This window comes from Siniperca chuatsi, linkage group LG2 (assembly GCF_020085105.1).
Source record: "Siniperca chuatsi isolate FFG_IHB_CAS linkage group LG2, ASM2008510v1, whole genome shotgun sequence".
In the NCBI taxonomy this organism is placed as follows: domain Eukaryota; kingdom Metazoa; phylum Chordata; class Actinopteri; order Centrarchiformes; family Sinipercidae; genus Siniperca; species Siniperca chuatsi.
In genome coordinates, this window is record NC_058043.1 from 25,359,903 (window position 1) to 25,382,833 (window position 22,931).

General features: G+C 42.1%; 1 protein-coding gene across 2 annotated transcripts in view; it reads left to right on the top strand.

Annotated features, from left to right (window-relative positions):
* Window positions 1-932: 932 nt before the first annotated feature.
* The window catches only part of fgd5a (FYVE, RhoGEF and PH domain containing 5a), a 36,368-nt gene continuing 14,369 nt past the window's right edge, over window positions 933-22,931 (top strand). The window contains exons 1-9 of one of the 2 annotated variants that reach the window (XM_044170874.1): window positions 933-1,285; window positions 3,262-6,013; window positions 12,143-12,260; window positions 13,328-13,386; window positions 13,765-13,795; window positions 16,610-16,761; window positions 17,791-17,947; window positions 22,135-22,225; window positions 22,784-22,834. In XM_044170874.1, the coding sequence (XP_044026809.1) occupies window positions 1,270-1,285; window positions 3,262-6,013; window positions 12,143-12,260; window positions 13,328-13,386; window positions 13,765-13,795; window positions 16,610-16,761; window positions 17,791-17,947; window positions 22,135-22,225; window positions 22,784-22,834 (3,427 nt within the window). In that variant the 5' untranslated portion in view covers window positions 933-1,269. The remainder of the gene's footprint in view (window positions 1,286-3,261; window positions 6,014-12,142; window positions 12,261-13,327; window positions 13,387-13,764; window positions 13,796-16,609; window positions 16,762-17,790; window positions 17,948-22,134; window positions 22,226-22,783; window positions 22,835-22,931) is intronic. The other variant, XM_044170884.1, reaches the window with a different exon arrangement.

A 22,931-nucleotide genomic window follows, 5' to 3' on the forward strand; every position in this document is an offset into this window, starting at 1 on the left:
TGTGTTGCACAAGGTGCCTCTGTCCTTGAAAGCCCACCATGAGTCCCACACTGAAACTGGTCAAAGTTTGTCTGTTCCTCGAACCATCAGGCTCTGCACAGCACTAGTTAATCAGCTCTGTTCGAGGTTACCTAAGGGGTTAACATCTCCAACCTTTCCCATCTGTTGCTAAGGAAGTGTTGCATGTTGTGCAGGAAACAGGGAGAGCGGTTTCCTGTTATGAAGAGAGGTTTTTAAAGGGTTGCATTCATTCAATCATGCAACAGATGCCGGGCCAGGAAGCCCAATAGCAAAGGCTATGGTGTCCTAGCTAGAGAAACTGTATTTGGAAACTGCTTTTAGGAACCTTTCTATGCACTGTTCTGGTTCAGGAAATAATCCATGAGCAAAACATGCTGGAGAAAATACTGAGAAGAATCTATACTTGGCTTCTGATTATCTGATATGTGTAATCCTCTCCATGCATGATGTTCCAGTCATTCCAAGCATGAAAAGCATGTCATGACACAGTTAAGCAGCTCATGTAACTATGTGATGTGGGTCTTAACTTTATAACTGTTGTCAGCTGTATATCAGTGAAGGGACATGTGTTATGCACCAACAGTGGACCGATGTGATGTGAAAAAATAATATTCTTGGTGCAAAAACAAAAGCTGCAGATTTAAAGCGGTGCATCACCACAACGAAACACTGGAGATGAACTGTGGCTTATAGTGTCATATTTATAGTCCATATCTCCCATACTGAGTGGATTTGGTCTTCCCCAACTCTTGCCTGCTGCCTCTAGAATAGCCTATGGCACCGTTGCACACATCTGTGGAGCAGTGTCCTGAAACAGAGCACGACCAGATGTGAATGTAATAGTCCACTTGTGGTCTCGGTGCAAAAACTTCCGCAGTAACTGAGATATAATGCTGTGCATTGCAAAAATGAAACATATAGAGAGTGGGTTTGGTTCGCGCTCCGTGTTCGCGCTGAGCTGTAGTCCTGCCTCAGGAAGCGCCCAGCAGCACCTCCCGTTTCCACACAAGAGCGCACCAGTTTACTGTAGCATCAGCACTGGAGATGCACGCCGGTTGTAAGCTCAGCTGCCACTCTGCGAACACAGAGTAGATTCTCACTGGAGAAAACCAAGACAACATGTTCTGCAACTCTTCATTTACCACTTGATTGTCCCGCATTGTCTTTGTGTTTGGATCAAGTTTCCACCTCATTTCAAGGGACACGGTCGGCGCGGGGAAACATGAGGATAACTCTCGGTTCCCGTGGATGATGATGAACGCAGGTTGGTTGTTAATCTTTTATGTTCATGTCAAGAGTCCATAAACCAAACTTTACATGTTTTACAGCAAACAAAGTGCGCGACAGCGTAAGTGTGTGTTCGTGTGTGTGTAATGGGGGCGGTGTTAATTAATGAAATTGGTTAATTCTGTCGGAAAACATATTTCACCTTTTTATTTTCCACATATACATACAAATAGATGTCCAATGCAACTTGATGCCGCCTGCTATAGTGCTTGAAATTAGTTATTTCATAGGTAAAATGAAATATCAACAGAGCTATAGATTAATCATACAACTACTGAAATTTACATAGAAACGATCCTACTAGTTTTCCCATAAAAACAATGCACGTGGGATGAAATATAGGCTATATAGCCTACAGACATTTGGAGTACGTTTAAATCCGTAGCTGTGGATAAATGTGTTTTCAGTGAAAGTCTCCACTGGGAAACTGCTCTGTTCTAGGATTAGTATTAGGGGTAGTACTAGGCTAGGAGCCATTGTTCTATACAGATGGTCACCTGTCTTGCAAGTGCAGTGTCCTGTCAATTCATTAAGTGAAAAAAGTGGAAAATGGTTCTCTTATATGTGATTTCTGTACATATTTTACATACTTTATTTTAAAAATAATCTCCCAGTTTGTTCTACAGCCTTGTCACTTTGGATTTTAGACAGTTTGTTAAATCTTAGCAGGTGACATTTCATGATGAGGATGCAGTCTGAAATCATATCCTGTGAGTTTGGCACAGCCAAGGTCCCAGTGTCTATCTCTTCCTTTGTTTTTCAAACATTTGTTGTAATTGAATTCTTGTTGCATAATTCATATCCTGTTGTTTGCAGTTGGGTGCTTTGTCAGACTGGGACCCTTGTTTTCTCTCCTAGTTTTATTGTTCTTTGACGTACTCAAAGGACCTTTTCAGCAACAAAAAAAGTGTGTGTGCATGTGTGTGCCTATGCGTGTGTGGTTGTGTGTGTGTGCATGTGTCTGTGTGAGTATGTTTTCATGAGAATCGGGGAAGAATGACGAGAAGGAAGTCCATTTGTGTTGTGAAAATCTGTACTCCTAGAGAGGTTCATGGAGGAGTGATGGGGGCCATGCTGTTAATGTCCTTGCCCCCATGGACATCCTGCATGGAGTCCTTCTAGGAGGTTCTGCTGGAGTAGCTAATAAAGCTGGAATTCTTAAAAGAAAGAGCCTGATGACATTAATAGAGAAATAAAATGTATAAGTGGGGGCAGAAAGCGATATATGGGAATGAAGGGCAGTTTTAAAAAAAATATATTTTAGACTGATGTCTAGAGATTGAGAGAGAGACAGTGACAGAGAGAGAGAAACACTCAGAGATAGCCAGAGTGCACACAGGGTTTAATAGGATGTGCGTCAGGGCAGGTACTAAATAACAGGAAGAGACAAGGGGTGTACACACTGGTTAGTATACGGGTGTGTTTCATGACAATTCTAAATTTTGTAAGCAGTGCTTTTAATGACTTCACAATTTTTAACACTCTAAATGTAAAGTCTAAATTTAAAAGCAAGACATAGACGCATAGTGTCAAAATGAGGATGTTGTGATTACAGATCCTTCATGTTGCCATTTCAATACAGAAAAGGAATTTTTGGACTAATAAAATCATCTTTAAAGTTTTTGATTACAATTAGCCAGTCATTTGTTAAATCAGATTCTGCTATAAACGTCCAACCTACATGTGTCATTTCCCAGACAGGGAGATGTTATTGTTCCTCCTCTGGCTCTGTTGTTTTTCCTGCTGATAATGTCCCCTGCAACATTCTGCATGTCACTGACTATTGTACAGGACTTGACTTCCTCTTAGCATTTTATACCAAATCAGGACCCACATATTTATCCATATGCATGCTTAGATATCAGTTAAGCAGTAAAAAAAACAAACAAGAAATGAAGATATTATTAAGTGGCTTTTACATTTTTTTCATTAACTTTCAATCTCTTTACACAGATTTTCAAAATCCACTGCAAGTCCCTCGACCAAAGGTCCGCAGTCATCTGACCATCAAAGTGCAGACCAAACTGATGTCCAGGCCGTGTCCCCCTGTCCATGGTCCAAAACCTCCTGTCGCCCCCAAGCCCAGACCTCTGTATGGGCCTCGTGCAAACGGGGAGCCCTGCCCCCCTAAGAGCCTGAGTAACGGAGACCTGAATCACTCTGATGGGGAGACGGAAGATCTCCATAAAATGGCTGAGGAGAATCAGGACAAAGAGGAGAAAAGTGATGCAGAGTATGGGGTTAATGACAATGGCACAAGGCACAATGATAAAGAGGACATAGTAGAAGGAGACATTGAGAAGGAAACAGAAAAAGAAGTAGACATATTAGATAATGATGGCGACAGCACTGGCTCTGAGGATACAGTCAAAGCAGATGATGGTTCTACTGCTGACACTACTGAGGATGAAAACACTGACAATGATTTGAACCAGCCTAAAGGTGGCCATCACACTGATGCTGAGAATACATCAATGCCTTCACTTCCTCCTGCTGAAATGGAGGAACAGAGTTGTAGTGAAAAGACTGAAACACTTTGTGACTCTACAGGACACTCAGACGAACATGTAGAGGAAGAAAACCGTGATCAAACACAGTCACTCAGTCAGGGTGATAATGACAATGATACTGGACTCAATGAAGTGGACAATGGACACAGTGAGGATTGTGTGCACTGTCCAGATGAAACCGAGCTGGAAGCTGAAGGATTTGCATTTGGATTCAGCATGCTTCCAACAGTAACTGAAGAGTATCCCTATGATGTGATTGGCCCCACAGATGATGCTAGTGATACATGTGAGTCATGTGACCCAGCTGAAACAGGGGATACAGAGGTATGGCAACCAGAACGGGCCACCAAGGACCTCTCTGGCTGTTTTCGATTCACATCCAGCACTGAGGATGTGTTTGGGCCTTATTCGGTCATTGAAGCTGTTCCGGAAGATATGGCCAGCACTGCGGACCCAGAGTGGACTCAGGATGATACTGATGACAAACCTTCAAATGAACTGCAAACGGCAGGTCCTTCTAACCAGGAACCTTACTATGTGTCAGCAGATGATGTGGACAAGCTAGAGGATAAGCAAGCCCTCTCAGAACAGGGTGAGACTGAGGAGGGCACTGAGCAGTCGAATCAACACAAAGACAAAGCAAAGGACAGTGAGTCAGCAGATGAGTATGCAAACATTGACGATTCACTCTGCACTAAATCAGATGACTTTGAGCAGTTGGAGTGTGTCTCATCAGAGGATTACGTCGAGATAGGCGATGACGACGAAGAGGAAGAAATGGAAAAGAAACATGTCAAAGTAAAAAGTGCAAAAGAGAGAACAGCTAAACGAGAGCAGGCTTTCCTCAGCCAGCGAGCAAGCTGCCAGCCTCGCCTCCGGTTGTGCAACATCACAGTGCCAGCAGACCTAGACCTGGGCCGCACCCCAGAGCTCACCAACAGAGTGGTGTTTGCCCACACCACTGAGGCCTTTGAAGAAGACATTGAGGAACTGGACTGCCATATTGTGCCTTACTATGAAGACACAGACTCAGACAGTGAAGAGCATATATATGAAGAGGCAGGGTTTGACTCAGAAGGAGAAAACTTTGTGACACTTGATCGGAAGACTATTGTCACACGATCACGCTCTTATTCTGGGAAAGTTCCAGGTTATGTCCCAGAAACTGTACCAGAGGAGCCAGGGACAGAGTACCAGACTCATGACTACTGCACAGTTGCCTTGGATAAGAACATTGAACCACTGAGCCATTCACAGCAGCCTGGGGTCAACAGTTTGATCCCGTCTCGTCGCTTCTTGTTATATTCCAGGTCCGCAGAGGGTCCAGAATTGTCCTTGACCACTCCCACCGACATCGGCCAATCTCTGAAAGATGACATCAGGATGAAGAGGAAAGATGATACCCTTTCACTCCCATGTGTCATAACCTCTTCTGGAAGCTTCTCCCAGCGTAGCCATCAATCATCCAGTGGTGTTTCCACACCAACCTCTCTAGTGGACATCCCACCACCCTTTGAGCTGGCATACATCACTAAAAGACCAGTCACTAAGAGTTCCCCATCCCTTCTGATCCAGCATGAACCCAGTGAGGTACCTAAGAAGAAGAAGTCCTCCTTCAAGCGCTTTCTGGCGCTCAAGTTCAAGAGGAAGACAGATTCGAAGGGTTTCAGTGATGGAAGTGTCCGCTCTTCACGTTCTTCCTCCGAGTCCAGTCACCACGGCCCAGTAAGAGTCATAGAGCTTGATCGCAGAAGCACCGGCAGCTCTCCTCAGCTTCAGTCCCACATGGTGAACTCCCAGCAGCGTCCTTTAGACCTGCCATCCACCTTTGTCCTCTACAAAGACCACCAGAGGAGGAAAGGTGACCTCAAAGCTTATGGCAGGGGTGTCTCCAGAGTGGAGTCCTTCGAGGAGCGTTCTCGGCGCTCCGTCATGCCGCTGCCTTTGACCAAACCCCGCTCCATCTCCTTCCCCAGTGCAGACACCTCAGACTATGAAAACATCCCAGCCATGAGCTCAGACTATGAGAACATCCAGATCCCAGGCAGACCCACCAGATCCCACACTGTGACTGAGTTTTTTGATGACCAAAACCGTACTACAGTTCCCTGTAATGAGAATGATGGCTATGTGGATATGAACAGTTTCGCTGGGATTGACAGCAAACCCCAGACATCGAAAGCAGACACTGAAAGGTATAGTAAAAGCTTAATAAAGTTAAAATGGTTTTGTATCATCTCAAGCAAATCTGAAAGGGTTGATTCACCCAAGTTACAAAAAACATACTGTATGTTACCTTACCTTACATGTTTTCTAGTGGGGTCTACTTTTGTTTTTATTAGCCCAGGTTTTGAGATACCTTTCTCTGGAATTTCTGCTGCTAACTCATCTAGGTGGACCCACAGGACCTTTATAGACCTAGACCTTTTTCAGTGCTCTGACAATCCCAAATGAAATTCTATTCACCTACAATATATTGGGGTTGAAGCAGAAATTTCAGAAACTATCGGAAAGATGAAACTGGGATGACCATTTTCACTGTTTTCTGACATTTTATAGACTAAACAATAAAATCAGTTATTCAATAAAATATGCTCACGTTGTAGTCTATAGAACAGATTAGAGTGTTTATCTCTGGAACCCCTCTTAAAGTAGTCAGCTGAGTTGTTGGGCCTGGACCTATCTGCTCAGAAGGGCAATCTTGACCCCTGAATAGCAGACAAATATTCTTACACTGTATCCCAGGTGAGCAGAGGGCACCTGGCTGAGTAGAATCGGATCTCCCTCTTGTAGGAAAGAGAGATGAGCAGCCTGCTGTGTCAGGCATCACTGGATTTGGGAAGATGGACAATGCTTGTGGGAGAGCTTACTCCTGTTTTTTATTTGGTGGATTTAGAGGTCACATCTGGTGCCACTGCTTCCTCTGCAAAGCTGAGGAGATAGAACGGGTAATGGTAATTCGGTAGCTCACTGAGTGCAGGTTATTCACATTGGAGAAAGATATTATGGGCTCCAATTAAAAGTGAAAAAATGTGGGGGAGTTCCTTTCACACAAGGAAGTGGAGAAGGATGAGGAAAAAGGTGAGAGAGCAAGGGGGGTGTTAATGGAAGGTGCAGAAGAATAAGCAAACAAAGAGTATAATGATAAAGTAATATAGAGGAGGGGGAAGTGAGAACATAAGAAAGGGAGAAAGAGCAGCTCTGGTGTAATTGCTCTCCTGTACCTGACACTTATGGTTAAGTTTAGGAGGCTTTTATTAAAGTAGCTCTCTCCCGAGTGCTTCTCTTTCATTGGACCCTTGAGGGGCTGCAGGATTTACTGCAGTGTGTGATAGAGTGAGGAATCACCGTGGTCAGACTGTACCAAATTACCCCAGCCTGTACCACATCTTCAGCCACTACGGGCCACAGTCTTTCCCCAGTCTTAATAAAATAGTTGTGTTTGATGACCTGTGTGTAGTCAAAGAGACAGGCCATTACCAAGAGCTTCTTAAAAGGCTTAAGATAATCTTGAGGCAAAATGCTTCTGCCTTTGTTTATAATTCATGTGCAGCTAACTGTTGTTTATTCCACCATTTTATTTTGCAGATACTGTCTTTCATAACTATTCTGCCTATGTAGAAATGGATTCAGCTTGCAGTTCATTTCATTTATACAACTTTTCACACACAGAAAGCAGATAGTTCCCTCTCTTCCAGACATTCTGTGCAGCAGTAGACATTATATTATGATTTCCCCACTGTTTATTTCCAGGGTACTTTGAACTCTATACATATAGTATCTCAACATTTGAAACCATTCCATTTCCCAGACAATGGTCCCTCAGTGAGGGCTCTTTTTTTCCCAGTGATGTTATCGATGTAGCTCATTGTGTGGTGGAGGTCTCACACTAGTCACAAATAAACAATCTGTCCTGTCACTTCGCCTTTGCCGCATTCCACCTGGAGATGCTTCTGTTGCCAGGGCCACTCTTTGGTGTGTCTCTACAGATCTGGTTTATGTTTATTTGAGTGTGAGGGTATATATGTGTGTACATTTGTGCCCACAATATTAGTCATGTGTAGTCAGTGTAAGTGTTTGTCCCTGCCTTTGTGTGTACATCTTACACTAAACTCTTCTTGACATTGCCGCCGTCCCAGGTTGCCTAGCTGTTGATGGCAGTGATTTATTGAGAACACATTCAACAGTCAACGTGGTTTTAGACCCACAGAGAAAAAGTGGATTTTTGTGGTGAGGAAAATGACCGAATGGTAGCAGATACGCATTTTAAGGAGAACCTACAAAGCTGCTCTGCCACAGGCTTGGCTTGTTTCCACTTGTGTGATTAATGTATAGCACCATTCAGACACTGCTTCAGCACAAGCATTCAGGCTAAGAAAAGAGACATGTTCATTAGCAAGTTACCATAGTGTACAATGGAAAAAGAATAGGCACACTAATGATTCATCCAAAAAGTGTTTGTTTCTAGGTGTGTGTGTGTGTCTGTGTGTGCATGCACACTAAGTTACAACTCAGTGCTGCTTTATCAAAGATGAGGCTCCTGCTGTGTATGCAGTCTCAGCAGAATCGTCTTTGCCAAGTAGCCGTGTAGCAACAAAAGAGCGATGAAAAAGGTGTTTTAGCAAAAAAAAAAAGCCCAGGATTTGTGATTGTGCTCAACTTAGAGCCCATTAAGTGTTCTTTATGTCAACTTTAAGCAGTTCCAGGTAGACTTACAATAGTAATGCAGATGTGTTGTTGTCCCTGTGCACACAGTAAACAGAGCTATAGTGGTGTGTTCAGTAAGTTACTGCTAATGTATGCAGCGTACATCTCTAGCTTACCCTTTGCGATCATTTTCACTTCAAACAGCTCAACATGAACCTCTTCAGAGTGATGACAAAGCCCCGCTATGGCCTCTAAAACAGCTCCTCCACCCACTGTTATGTTAGTGTTAGTAGTGATGAGGGAGCCATCTTAAGTACATTGTTGTACTGGGTGGTGGCTGTGTGCTGTGTGGCGAGGTGGTGGACAGGGTGTGTCGTTGGCTTGCCAGGCCTGGTGCCAGGCTCTCTGAGGTCATTGCCAGGTCATCCCCGGGGAGGAAGTGTCCAGCCTAGCCTTCCCACCAGCCTGTTTACAGGAAATGCAGGACGCGGGCGGGGCTCTGGCGGGAGGCAGGGAGGTGGAGACAGGAGAGGACAGATAGGATGACAGGAGGAGAAGGGGGTCGCCATGGCGGGGTGGAGGTTCCCAGACTCTACCTTGAACAAAAAGATGAGGTGTGGTCCCGTCAGGAATGCCAGGTCTGCTGTTATTGTTGCTCCAGTTTTTCAGGAATGCCTCCAGCCTTCCACTTCATACACCCCAAAGTACTCTTGGTACCGAGTCATAGAGGATAAATCAACTGAAAACAAGTGAGCAGAGGTTATAACACTGTTGCATATGTAGCCCTGAATCACAGCTTTTCACATGATGTGGGGTTATCATTATCCAAAGGTGTCTTCTATCACATCACAGGTGAAGCAGCAGCAGTCAGAGGGCCAGCATCTTCACAAATCACTTCATCACACACTGTCACAACAGCAGCAGCACAACAGCCACAGGCTACATGTAATCATCATCACTTTTGCATGCAAACAATTTAAAACTGCTCCCATTCTCTTAATCCCCCCCATCAGTATCCCAAACGTCTATAGTTAGCAGGCTAATGAACCTATTCAGCTGCTCCTATTTCCTATAATGGTGCCATTACAAGTTGAAAAAGGCCTGTCTGATTGCACCTAATATATATCTTAATACTCAATGTTTAGCTCAATTGAATTACATATTACAGGCATCATCAAATTCAGGTCTTTTCACAGAGATTCATTGTGTCCTCCTCTGAATTTGACACAGTAGATTTAACTTTGCCATGTTATAAAAGACATTGCAATCCGCTGGTATATTAGCATTGCCTTAATGGTCTTATTAAAGGGCTTCACGTGTTACCATATTACAATATCACACAGTCGCAGGTTTAAATATGGAAAGATTATATGAAGCTGGCTGGAGCTAAACAAAAGATATATTTGGTTTGGTATATTTTATGGTGGGAAAATGGGATACATTGGTGTAAAAGAAATTAGAACATTGACCAAGAGCCACTTTAAACGTAAATGTTTTCTGTCCAAAAAAAGTGAGATGTAATTTAAAGGTCCAGTGTGTAACATTTAGGAGGAGCTATTGGCAGAATATAATATTCATAAGTATGTTTCATTAGTGTATAATCGCCTGAAAATAATAATCATTGTGTTTTCATTACCTTAGAATAAGCCATTTTTATCCACATACGGACAAACCAAACAATGGTCACGTTTTGGGTGAGGTGAGCGGTATTCAAATGGTTGCAAACTGCAATTTCACCACTAGATGCCACTAAATCCTACACACTGGACCTTTAAAGAAGTAATTATTCCAATCTAACCATTTATAGAAATTGTGTTTTAGTTTTCTGTTGGACTTTCCTAGGAGACATTATTATAGATTGACACAACCCTCCATTACAGCACAGAAGGTGTGTTTTCAGAGATTGTGCTGTTGATGGTCGATGGTGAAAAGGTGAAGGTGAGAATCCGCAGTGCGTTTCTCTTGGATATATTGATGAATGCCCCTCACTTATAGAATAAATCAGAGCTTAAGAATTGGTTCAAAGAAGACCCATCCCTACTGTTCTCTTTCCTTCCCAACATCACCCAGGAGCCCACACCAGAATGACCTGTCTATTCTGAGGTCAACCATGAGTAATGGGCTGTGGGTGCTTTCTTCAGCTCACCCAATGCTGATGGGTGTGTGTGTGTGTGTGTATGTGTGTGTGTGTGGTGTAGTGTGAACCTCATCACTATGAGTATGTCTGAATAGAGATGAAGTCCAGCAGGTAACTCTGTTAACCTTTGGTCCTCTAATAGCCGTCTACTCTCTGCACACACCGTTTAAGACATCAGGACAAACATTTATTATTATCTGTAAAACGCCAGAAAAAAGTGAAAAATCACAATTTCCTAAAGCCCAATGTGTCGTCTTCAAATTGTTTGTTTTGTTGCCCAACAGGCCAAAACCCAAAGATATTCCGTTTACTATCACATAAGATTTGCAGCAAATTCGCAATTGAGAAGCTGGAACCAGAGAATGTTTGGCATTTTTGAATGAATCGATTATCAAAACAGTTGCTGATTATTTTTCTGTGGACTGACTAATCGATTAATCGACTAATAGCTGCAGCTCTAGATGGGAACATCTGTGAGGTCGTTTGACATCACAACTTAAGGGAAAAATCCTTTTTCTTTTCTTCATATTCCTGTGGATAATAAATGTCCCTCAGAATCAAAGAGCAACCTTTTTTTTTTACATTTATATACCATTTTGCACAGATGAGATGGAAATGTATCATAGAAAAGGCAGACATAACAGTTTCACTAAATGACTAGAATGCAAAGGAGCTCCTGGAGATATTTCACTTTAAGTAAGCAGTGCAGAATGTCAGAAATCAAAGATTCCTATAAATACCCCAAGAGTTTATTTTTCCTTTAACATCATAAGTCAGTTTAACTTGATATTATTAGCATTATTCTATGTTTCATCACAGTACCTACAGTATTATCAATACTAGCTATAGCAGAACTTAATGGATAATACATCTAAGTGTCCTCGTGCCAGTGCATTTCTACACATTTTGCTATTCTGCTGCTCTCTGCATCTCATTGTAAACTGATCCAATAGCACTTTGAGAATACCTGTTATCCAGTTATCATCCTGGCAATTTGAATTTGGTCAGACATGCTGAATGGGTCTTAATGGGCCAGAGGACATTAATAATTACCACAGGTAGCATTTAAAGGGATTACATGTGAAATGACCTAGAGTGTGCCCCCCTCAGGTACAGCAGCACACAAAAGGATTACCAGTGTGCTAACACAACTGTGCCATCTGTGAGAAGAACAAATCATGAAAGGGATTACAGTGTGCCACTGGAGGACTCCATATGAGGAGTGGAAACGTTCAGAGACACACACAGGAAAAGGGAAAACATATATTTACAGGGGACTTGGAGTATTGCTCAGTGTTTTGAGAATATGCTGCTGTAAAGATAGTATGCAGTGGCTTTTTACTGTAAATGTGCTATTTGGAATATGTGTCCTCAATGCCTTCTTGCATTCCCCATTGAAAATATTCAGTGTCTTCATTATGGTTAAAGCAATGCTATTGAACACATGCTATAGTGTAGATGCTGTTATAGTATTAAATATGCACATTTCAGTACCAGTTCTGTTTTGCTGTATTCATACTGTCTATTCTTCCCTTGGCAGTGCCTACACGGAGCCTTTCCCACTGAACCCCGTCTCTGCTGGGCTGTCAGCGGATGAAGACCATGGGCGTACCTCAGAGGAGGAAGAGGGGGTTGCGGAGCAAAGTTATGACAGACAGGTGAGATATGGGATACAGAAATAAATGAAAGCAGGGTAGAAGGTGTTTAAATCAATCCTCTGAGCTACCAACTGGTCCAGCAAGTCAACATGATGAGCAAGAAATGCTGAAAGGGCCCTAATGATTACTTTATCTTATTAATAGGCCTTAGTTTGGAATTTTATGGATATATGCATCTAGCAGATTTTAATAAAAAAATTACATCATACCATAAAATTATAGGATTGAATCAATTGTTCTGTGGGACATATACAGGTCCAGAGTGATCCATTATACTTATGATACTTGGGACTTAATATATACATGAACTTTTCCTTCTGATTCACTGTTGTTTTAGTTGAAATGTATCACCTGAAACTCCCCAGACTTCCGTACAGTACAAAGGCAGCCATAGCTCAGAGATGGCCCCCCACCCTTCCTGCTGCATCCACAATAATATCAGACCCCTGCTCCCATCATGTGACACACATATCCTTGTTTTCTTCTTCTTCAAAGAAACATTTCTAATAAATTGAAGAAAAAACAAATAGGAAGAGGACCAGAGAGACTTGAACTGGCCCTAGGAACAGTTTCATTTAATGGAAGTGTGTTTTGGTTTTATTTTGCGGAAATGACGATCAGTGTGCCTTTAATGCTGTATTTGTGAAATGCCCAACATAGGAAAAAATAACACTGATAAAGCACAGGAGCGTTGCCGGTAAATCCCTAAATGGCTTCAATGTTATGTTTTGGCTCGGATGTTTTGAGACCCTGTGATTAGCCTCTAAATCAATGGGCAGCATTGTTGTCACCACACACACAGCCTCTCATACATAATGCATCTGAATTTAAAAGTCCTGTATTTGAGAAAGCCTTCATGTCTATGCTGCACTGTAATGACATAATCGGTCTTATTTTGACAGCAGAAATATAACCAAAAAAAAAAAAGTGAATTTGCGTTTTTGCCACTTTCCTTGCCTGCTGTGTAGCTGTTCCTATTAATGTTTGAGAGGAATAAGTGCCCAGAGAGCCTTTAAACATTAGCTGTGTTCATTCATCTCCCACTGTTCTCCTTCCCCGTCACCCAGATTGATGGCCGATCCCGAGCATTCTATGTCGCCAAAGAGCTCGTCGACTCAGAGAGACTGTGAGTATCTGCATTGTGAGGTGTGCAAGTGGCTTTCCATACACAAACACATTCCATGCACATGCATCCAAATCTGATGTTTTGTCTTTTTGTGGCCCAATATCTACTCTCCTATTCCTTCCAATTGTATCTCAACTGCTCCTGAGCTAATTCACCGAGCTGCACGCAGAGTAACTGACAGCCAATTACACAAGTGTCTTGTGTAACTTATTAAACACACCAGCCTTGCCTTTGCCCTGCTACACACTTAACCATTCCTCTGATGTAGTTTTCTCATCATGCATAATTTAGATAATATAATGAGTCTTGTAGAAAGATTAACATAGTTGTGTAGAAGGTTATAATTAAATCTTGTGTTTCTCTCTTCTTGTTTTCCAGACACGTCAGCGCCCTCAAGTACCTTCAAGAGGTAAAAAAAAAAAAACCTTTGCTGCCACACCATAAACGTGTCACATTAGCTTTAAATGTCTGCTGCTTCAAGGCCTATTACATTTTCTTGAATACCTACAGATAACTTCATATCCTGTGTGTCTGCTCCCCAGTCTCTGTCTCCTTCTTCTCCTCCTCCCCCCTGTTGTAAGGCTCTGCTCAGGTTTATCAATGTTGCAGCAAGATCTACTTCCTGGTCTTGACAAAGTTGACGTGTTGTACTTCAGTGTGGTCAGCTGTAAGACACAGCATGCATACACCAGGCGCTCTTGCTGATGCTGTATCCTTGCTCAACTGATATGTGTACTCTGATACTCAAGTAACTCAGCTGGCAACCTGCCACGTAAAGGTCACAAAAAGGCTGTTGGGACCTTTTATATTGGTTATATATATATATATATATATATATATATATATATATATATATATATATATATTGGTATGAGCTCCTTATGACTAGGCTGGCCATAAAATGGAAAATTTTCCTCTCAGTAGAGTAACGAGTGTAGTTAATGCAGGACAGAGGATTTAAAGGTGAGCTGTGGTAAGCCTCTCGAGGTCGACCATGCATCACAGCCAACTGTTGTCATCTATTTCCATCATTTCCCACTCACTGACTGTCAAAACAAGGCCGCATCCCTGCAGAGTTGGGAACAAAGACGGATATTTACCAAAAATACCACATAAATGACAGTGAAACAGTTAAAACAATTATTTAATTTTAATCAAAAAGGAAAGCCATGCAGGAGAGGTCAGACAGGCAACACCTTTTAAAGAATGGTGTGGAAGAGTTGCTATTAAGGTGATGGTCGCTAGTACAAATCTGACAGGTAGAGTCATTGAACCCAGAGAAGCCCATCAGTCAGTCTGTACCTTTTAACCTTGAATAAGGTCATAAGCTGAATTTCTTATGTGTGCCCCCTCACCATGATTGAAAGCCTGCTGTGAGTACAAAAGCAGCTGCTTTGTGTAATGTGTAATTTGATGCCATTAAACAGCAACTAATGCAAATATTATACAATGGACCCCTCTAATAATCATAAATCTGCAATCTCATCATGATGCTCACTTATAGTAATTAGCTGCTGCCTGCCAAAGTACAGACAGAAACATATGCTGCAAGTCGACATGAGCATTAGTGCTTCAGAAGTGACATTTTGGCAGTAAGGCCCATGTGTAGCCTCAACTATTAATTCAGTGTAAATGATCTGTTTTCACAAATTCTCACTTTAAAAGATACCGAGTAACCTTGGCTTGCCTCCTCAGTGTTACCATACAACTTCATTGAATCTTTTTGCCACCTTTCAAAGGTGACATTGAGGGTGTTTTCATCATGCTGTTGCATAATGCATAGGCACAGTGTTAGGGTCTTTTTATTCTTCAAACTTTAAACAGTAATGTGTCAGAGATATTAGTTACTGTTTGATGCAGACTGATGTCATAATTAGCATGAAACTTGAGTAATTCAGCTGGGAAACTCTCCAGCGGCACAATATGCACAAAAACAGAAAGCGGCATTAAGTGAGAGGCACACATGAGCTATTGTTCTGTTGTTTGATAAGGAATAACAAGAAGACAAAGAGTTTCCAGAGTTTGTCTCCACATAAGAAGGGAGGCCATGCTCCTCTTCTATAGGACTTTCCCAATGACAGCTTCAGCATATGAGGTTCAGACTTATTATTTTTTCTCATTTGTAGTCCGTGACCTCTGAACAGATTCTCTATGCTGAGTTATGACCGAGCATGACTGCTCAACCAACTGCTTAACGTTGCTTCTTGACATGCCTCACATGCGGAAAATATCATGGATCTGAGAGAGTGTGTGTGCGTGTGTGCGTGTGTCTGGGGGGGGGGGGTGCAACCTGGGACACAGAGTCAACCAGGCCCGTTAAAGTAGCTGTTCTTCTCCCCGGCAGACGTGATGAATGTTAACTCATACGCGATCGATTGTGCATGATGAACGGCATGTTCTGAAGCGCCCAGTGTCACCACATTATCTCTCGGTCGACTGGGACAACTCTATTTGTTTTATGTCTGTGCTTTACTCAGAACTGGAATAGATGGGCTCCAGACACTTATCCCTTACAGACACACCAAGGCTTTATATGTGACGTTAGTTTGCCAGACAGCTTTGCCCACAGTGAAAACTGAGATTTTTTAAAGCATGTTGACACCTCCTAACGATTCACCTACTTTCATCTATTTTTAGTCTTCATTTGCTGAGTAGATGAATAACCTCTCCCCTGGTTTTTTGCTCCCATGTGCCATAACTCCTCACATAAGTCGTCTTAGTCACTGACACTGCAGCTATTAATGCCTGTTGCTTATGTTTTATGTGTGCGGAATGGACTTCAGTGGAGGCAAATTCATTGTATATCAGTGAATTTTTAGGTTCTCTTCTACAGAGAAATGACTAGTGGGGACTAGGTACAAAACTGCATTGTGTCATTGAGCACCGAGGTCATTATGCAACAACACCTGGTATGTTAGTCTTGTGCAAGCAGTGCCGCCTTTCCTGAATGCCTGGACAGAGCCCAAAGTGGCGGGAAGGCACTGAGGTGATTTGAAGGGAGGGTGGCAGGAAGGATGTTTAGGAGGATCTGACCTTCCTTCCTTCCATTTTTCTCCCCCTCTTCATTCCTCATTCCTCTATGCCTTTCATTTCTCCTGTTGTCCCTCCCTTCCTCCTTTCTTCCTAACAACCATTTCCTCCATTCCTCTCTCTTTTCCACCTCACACTTTTGTCTTATTAAAAAATCTCTTCTCACAAACCCTGTTTTCCCTCTCTTGTGCAGGACTTTAGGTCAGCAGTGACAGAGGCTGAGGGTGAGGAAGGGGAGCCTGTTCTGGAGGAGCAGAGGTTAGGAGAGATATTGGGCGTGCTGCCCCAGGTCTACACCCTCCACAGCAGCATCCTTACAGAGCTGGAGGAACACATTATTCAGTGGTAAGAAACACAATGGGTGTTACTGTTGGTTGTGCTGTGGCCTGTTGTTGTACACTACAGTTGATGTGCAGTCTTCATAGTGGTGTATTTCAGAAATGTAGCCACAATACACACAGAGTAAAGAGACTTCCGCTATGGCCATAATTCATACCCCTGCTTTACTTTTTATCTTTTCAAAATGCACAGCAGGATCATATAATAATTCAAGAGGTCATTCCTCAACCAAAAGGCCTTGCATGGCAGCCATCAACACCGCACTGAAGGTGTCTTTAATATTTAATATCAACTTTTTTGTCCTTTAAAAGAAATCCATCTTAAAGTATTGGTGGTATACTTTTCTCCTTCTTAATTTGGTGCTGATTTTTTTTTGTTTTTGAGGGATAGCTGGACATTTTTGGGAAATATGTTTTCTTGCAGAGAGTTAGATGAAAAATTTAATTCCACTCTCATGTCTATACACTAAATGTAAGGCAGCCTGCTAGCTTAGCTTAGCATGAAGATTGGAAGCAGGGGGAAACAGCTAGCTTTGTGCTATAATAAGAGAACAGATATGAGTGTGGTATCGATCTTCTCATCTAGCTCTTGGCAAGAAAGCACATCATTTTCCGAAATGTCAAACTATCAAAACGAAACATCAGTTGTGGTGCTTCAGTATGAGACCCTCAGCAATAACTTCTTTCTACACTTAACATTTTAAGATGTTCCACAATCATAAAAGGGACAAAGTATTATCCCTTAGAGACCATAATGCTGTGCAGTCACACAACTGAAAGCAAAATATTTACATCTGTTTGCTAAAGGTTGTCAAACATCATTATGGAAATGTAGGAAATCAGTAACTGGACGAGAAATACGCCGGATGAGGGAAAGTGGTTACAAAATATATAAATATGTTACAGACTCTTGGAATGCACTGCACTTCATAGACATAGATTTTTGGATTGATTTTTTTTTCTTTAAATCACTATTCACTGTTCATGAAATGACTAAAGAGAATGTACTTAAATCTCTGATTTTCCTTTTGTGTAGGGAGGAGACCCAAAAGGTAGCAGATGTGATCCTGTCACATCGGGAGGACTTGCGAGTGTTTGACACCTATATCTCAGAGTATGATCGCAGCATGTCCTTACTGGACGAGAGCTGCAGGAACAACCTGGCCTTCGCCAACATTGTCAAGAAATTTGAGGTAAAACACTGACCAGACAGACAGACTAGAGTCTGAGCAGATAAAGGCAACTCTATATTGTGTCTCCTGCCAACAGTTAAGTCTTTTTGTCTATTCCCATTTTTTCCCATGTGTTGTTATGTGTTTGTTATTTGGCTGAGTATAGTGAATGTCGGTTCAGAGCACTGCTCAATACCAAAAGATCCTCTTCAAAGGGGAACTTTTAGAAGTATGTTTTTTTATCATGTTTGTGGAGAGAAAGTGAAGCCTTGTGGGTGTTTCCAGGGAGCAGAGATCGAACCTGGTATTTCCCCTGGCACTCACTCAGCGGCTCTCAACTTAGATTTTGTCACCCAGCTTCCACGGGGAGCTAATGGCCTTTCTAAACCCTCTCTATTCTGCCCCTCTCCGTGGGACCGACCTTTCCACTGTCATGCTCACATATTTTATACCCACGCAACACCAAATTCTCATTCTTTATCCAGCATGGATCTCTTCATCCTTGATCCTCCCTGGAGAGCAGGGGAAGTGGGATCAAAATTCAGCAAAAGCTCATTCTAAAACTGTCACAGTGTTCCACAGATTGTGCCTGGTCCACTTACCCTTATGTTGAATAGGAATGGGTATAGTCACAGCTGGTAACAATACAATTGACTATTTTTACCTAAAATACAGGATAGCAAGAGAGCCTATAGATAAGACCACAGAGATACAGCAAGAGATTTCTCATTTCCATGCGGTTGTGTCCTGATTTATAGAATTTAATCACAATTCCGTTAACACTGCCGTGAATAAAAAATAGACAAAATTAAAATTATTTCTTTTTATTTAGTCTTTGTTTAGTAATTAGAAAGAATGTATAAACAAGTGTAGTGCTTCAATTTAAAAGTCTTTCCCAGGCTTCTGTTTATGATAATATTTGGGTTTCACAAAGTTACCTATTCAATTCAGCACCTTTCTCCCCAAATGTACGCATTACAAGTCCATTGCTGTACTCCGATTCACTTCACAATGGTTCTGGGCGTTTCTAGTTTGATAAGAAAAGCCAACGGACAAGGCACCAACTGTCTCCGCTCATGAATATTCAGCAGCAGCTGCCCCTTCCCAGAAAAACTTTGGCTCTGCCAGACTTTAGTGGAGTTAATGTAAATACAAGGAAGGGGAGATGAGAGATGAAGACTCTAAACTGCATCATGTTCAGTCAGCACTGACTTTTAGTATCTTACAGCATGTTTTCACACTTGGTCTACGTCAGCTAATAATTTAGCCTTTGATAACCTTGATCAAAGTCAATAATGTGTCACTTCATTGTAGCCTCACAAAGTTTTCTCACATCATAAACCACTAATTGCTATCTGGAGTAGCCATAAATGGACTGATCTGCAAAGAGGAATAAATGTAGGATATCATCATATCTAAGGACACAAGCATATTTTTTCTCTGTAGAAAGGTTGGTCTGAATAAACATTGGGCTGTTTTTTTCCTACTCATCACTTGTGTCTATCTAAAGACTGTGATTCATCCTACACCTCTAAAATTAACACCCAGAGGCATATTCAATAACCTTTTCTCAGTCCACTGGCAGATTCACTACACCTGCCACTGCAAATACACACTGCATATTGTGTTTACGTTTCCCATATTGCATATAAGCCTGTAATGGGGTCAGTCCTCCACACCCTCCTACACCAGGGCGTTCTGTGTGTGTGTGTGTGTGATGGATGCAGCATTGAATCAGAGCACTGCCTTGGGAATTGCAGGGTGTGTGTGACCCCACTGTAATAAGGGAGAAGGAGGGCCAAGGGAAAGCAAGGAGGATCGTACAGGTCACGGGATATACCTACTGAGAGGGACAACAGTCATTTATCTGTTAGCTGTTTGACACTTCACAAGTCATTATACTTTACAGTATAAAGTGGAAATACTGATCTGAATGTTTTCATTTACTGCTTGCAGCCATTTTTGAAAATGTAAAAATGTTCATTCTTCCATCAGTCTCTAGCTAGCTATTTTCTTCTCTTTTGCTGTTTCAAGACTTAAACCCTTACCTCCCTCATACACCTCTCTTTTTTCTCCACCCTGCTGCTCCTGCGCCTTTATTGCTACAAGCCAAAGTCCAGCAGAATAAGTGGTAGTAATTTCATTGCGGATGTGGTGATGACAGTGATGAAGTAGCCACAGATCCTGATCAGATCAGAGCTAGGCCCTTACAGGATTAAAGCCTCCTCTCCACAGCCAGTTGCTTGTTTACCGCACCATCTATAAACATTGGCCAACACAGTGCAGTGTGTGTGTGTCCCCTTTGTGTGAGAGTGTTTGCGCCTTGTTGTATTTGTGTCTGATTGTTTTGCGGGGGCATGTCCATACACAAATTGTGTGGATCTTGTGGAACTGGTTTTATGAAATCTCTTTCCAAAGCACTCCAGCTTTTATTTATATATTTGTATTTATATTCATGTCATGGCTCATGTTTGTGTGAAGCCTGTGTGTTTTCTCTTGTGCAAGAAGCCCAGGAGGAGAGGCTGTGCAGCAGGTGGACAGAGAGCGATAGAGGGAGAGAACGATGGAGTGAATTCCTTGTAAAGGCAGCAGGGCAATGAGGCAGACAGAAGCTAATTAGAGAAGCAGCCTCCTTTACAATTCCCCAATTAGATCAGTTGCGTGTGTGCAGGCAGAAAATCAGCTGGCTGTGACAGAGTCTGAAAGGTGTGTTTGTTTGTCCGTGCATGTGTGTGTGTGTGTTGCGTGTGTACGTTTATCTCCCAGCACGAGGCATCACATGCTCCCTCTTCTCTCCTCCTCCATTTGGCTCGCTCGCCCAAACAAGCCACACACTAATTACCATCTCTGGAAAGCCACTTCTTCTGAACAAGTGTCAATTGGATGACAATTTACAATCGACACTTGAGGAGAGCGGATGTTCTGAAGCCAAGCGAGTTTAATAATGGAGAGCTGGTTATTATTGTACTCGATGCATCATGCAGTGATCGGGAGAGAGGAGGGGGGATAGAGGAGACAGAAAAGTGAGAGAAACTCAGAGGTTGTTGCTGAGGGCCAAAGTTAAGGAGAAACGGATGATGAGAGAAAAAAAAATTGTAATAGAAACAAAAAGAGAAAGTGAGTATTCGTGAAGGCCTGCTCACTAAAAGAGGCATCAGCTCTCTGTTTTACTTTTGACTCCTGTACTCCAGATTGGGATAATGAAGACAAAGAGTGGTGTGTTTAACTCGCATCCCATCCCTCCCCTTTACAGGCCTAATCAGTGTTATCTCATCACCAGCCCAAGGTCTGTGTGTGTGTGTGTTTGTATCTGCTTGTGTGTGGAGGGGTGCATCAATAGTATATTGTATGTATTGTATGAGTTTGTGAATGTGTCTGAGATTAGTTAAGTGTGTCTGTGTGGGTTCTTGTTTGTGTCCGTGTGTATGTGTGTGCACCGTAAATAAGATGAAGATGCTGTTTCCCGCAGGGTGCTATCTGTGCCTCTCTAATGAAGGATAGGACTTCATTGGATTAGAAAAAACAACGTGTGTGTGTGTGTGTGTGTGTGTGAGCCCAGTCCCCTGTTGCTCCTCTACCGCTCAGGGCATAAATACCTGTCAGAGACAATTAAATCCTGATTGATTTTCTAAAGCTCTCTTTGATTGTGCCAATTTATGTCCCCTTTCACCTGCAAATGACTACTCTGAGGCGAAGAATGGGAGCTGTTCAGGTTTTGTGCTGGAAAGATGCGTGAAGGTCAGCCAGTCCGACAGTATTCCCTTGGTCTCTTGTGACCTTGACTTGCAGCATTGTATTATAGAGGTTACCTTCATTTAGAAGACACAGAGCTGTGGTTTTCTGGGTGCTGTTCAGGGACGCCCAGGGGTCATTTGGTGGGACATCACATGGAGGAAGATTTTAATTTCACTATAATTTTATTCAGCAGAAATGACTGGCAGTGGCATATACAGTTAAACAATTCAATAAATGAACACTAATAAAAAACTTTTCATATAAGATACAATCATAGACTGTATAAAAAGATACAATGCGTCAAGTTCAAGCATAGACTATGTGAATGTGACAAGTTTAAAGCACCTTTAGCATATCTGTCAAACATTTTTGTAACCCACGTAAAGTTGTGATATCTGTATATTTACCTGTTTTGAAAATCTAACTAGTGTGTGTGTGTGTGTGTGTGTGTGTGTGTGTGTGTGTGTGTGCAGACAAGAAGCCCAGAAGAAGATGATGTCCCACTGAAACACCAGCTGCTGCAGGTTATAGTGAGAGTACTTCAATATCGAATGCTGCTCACAGGTAACACACAAACACACGCATGTACATAGTAATCTTTAAAGCAAGCCCATGTAATTTTTGCTGAATAGCAGCCATTGTGGTCAGTAATAGCAGTTATGGGAGAGTAATAACTGCTAAAACTTAGTGTAACAGTATCACATGTAGAGAAGATCTGCAAACTGACACAGTAATGTAAATTACATGGCAATATCTATCTAAGGTTTGCTAGCGGTAGCTAACAGTACTCACCTCTAGCTACTGTTCATAGCGTACAGCGTATTGTTCATGTACCAAACTAAGGCTGTAGCAGCAAAACCCTCATGAATTAAAGTTTTTATATGTAAGAGGAAATGTGTTATTTCTTCTTTTAATAGTTATATACTCTTGCTTTAAAATTCACAAACACAAGCAAAGACAGGAGTATTAGCATAATGTCGTGGATTAGCCTTGCACACTGAACACACCGCACTTTACAATTGAAAAATTGTCACCATTTTCCTTAGGAAGCATTCAATTGTAAATAATCAGTTTGAGTGCCATATTTTCATGTTTTGACTATTTTTTCTGTGTCTTCTCCAGATTACCTGAACAACCTCTCTCCTGATTCTAAAGAATACGAGGACACGCAAGGTAAACCTGCAGAATGGAGCTCTGTGATATTCATAACCGGGACCATAATAGTGATGTTTTTTCAGTAGTCAAAGACATACTGACATGCATACACACT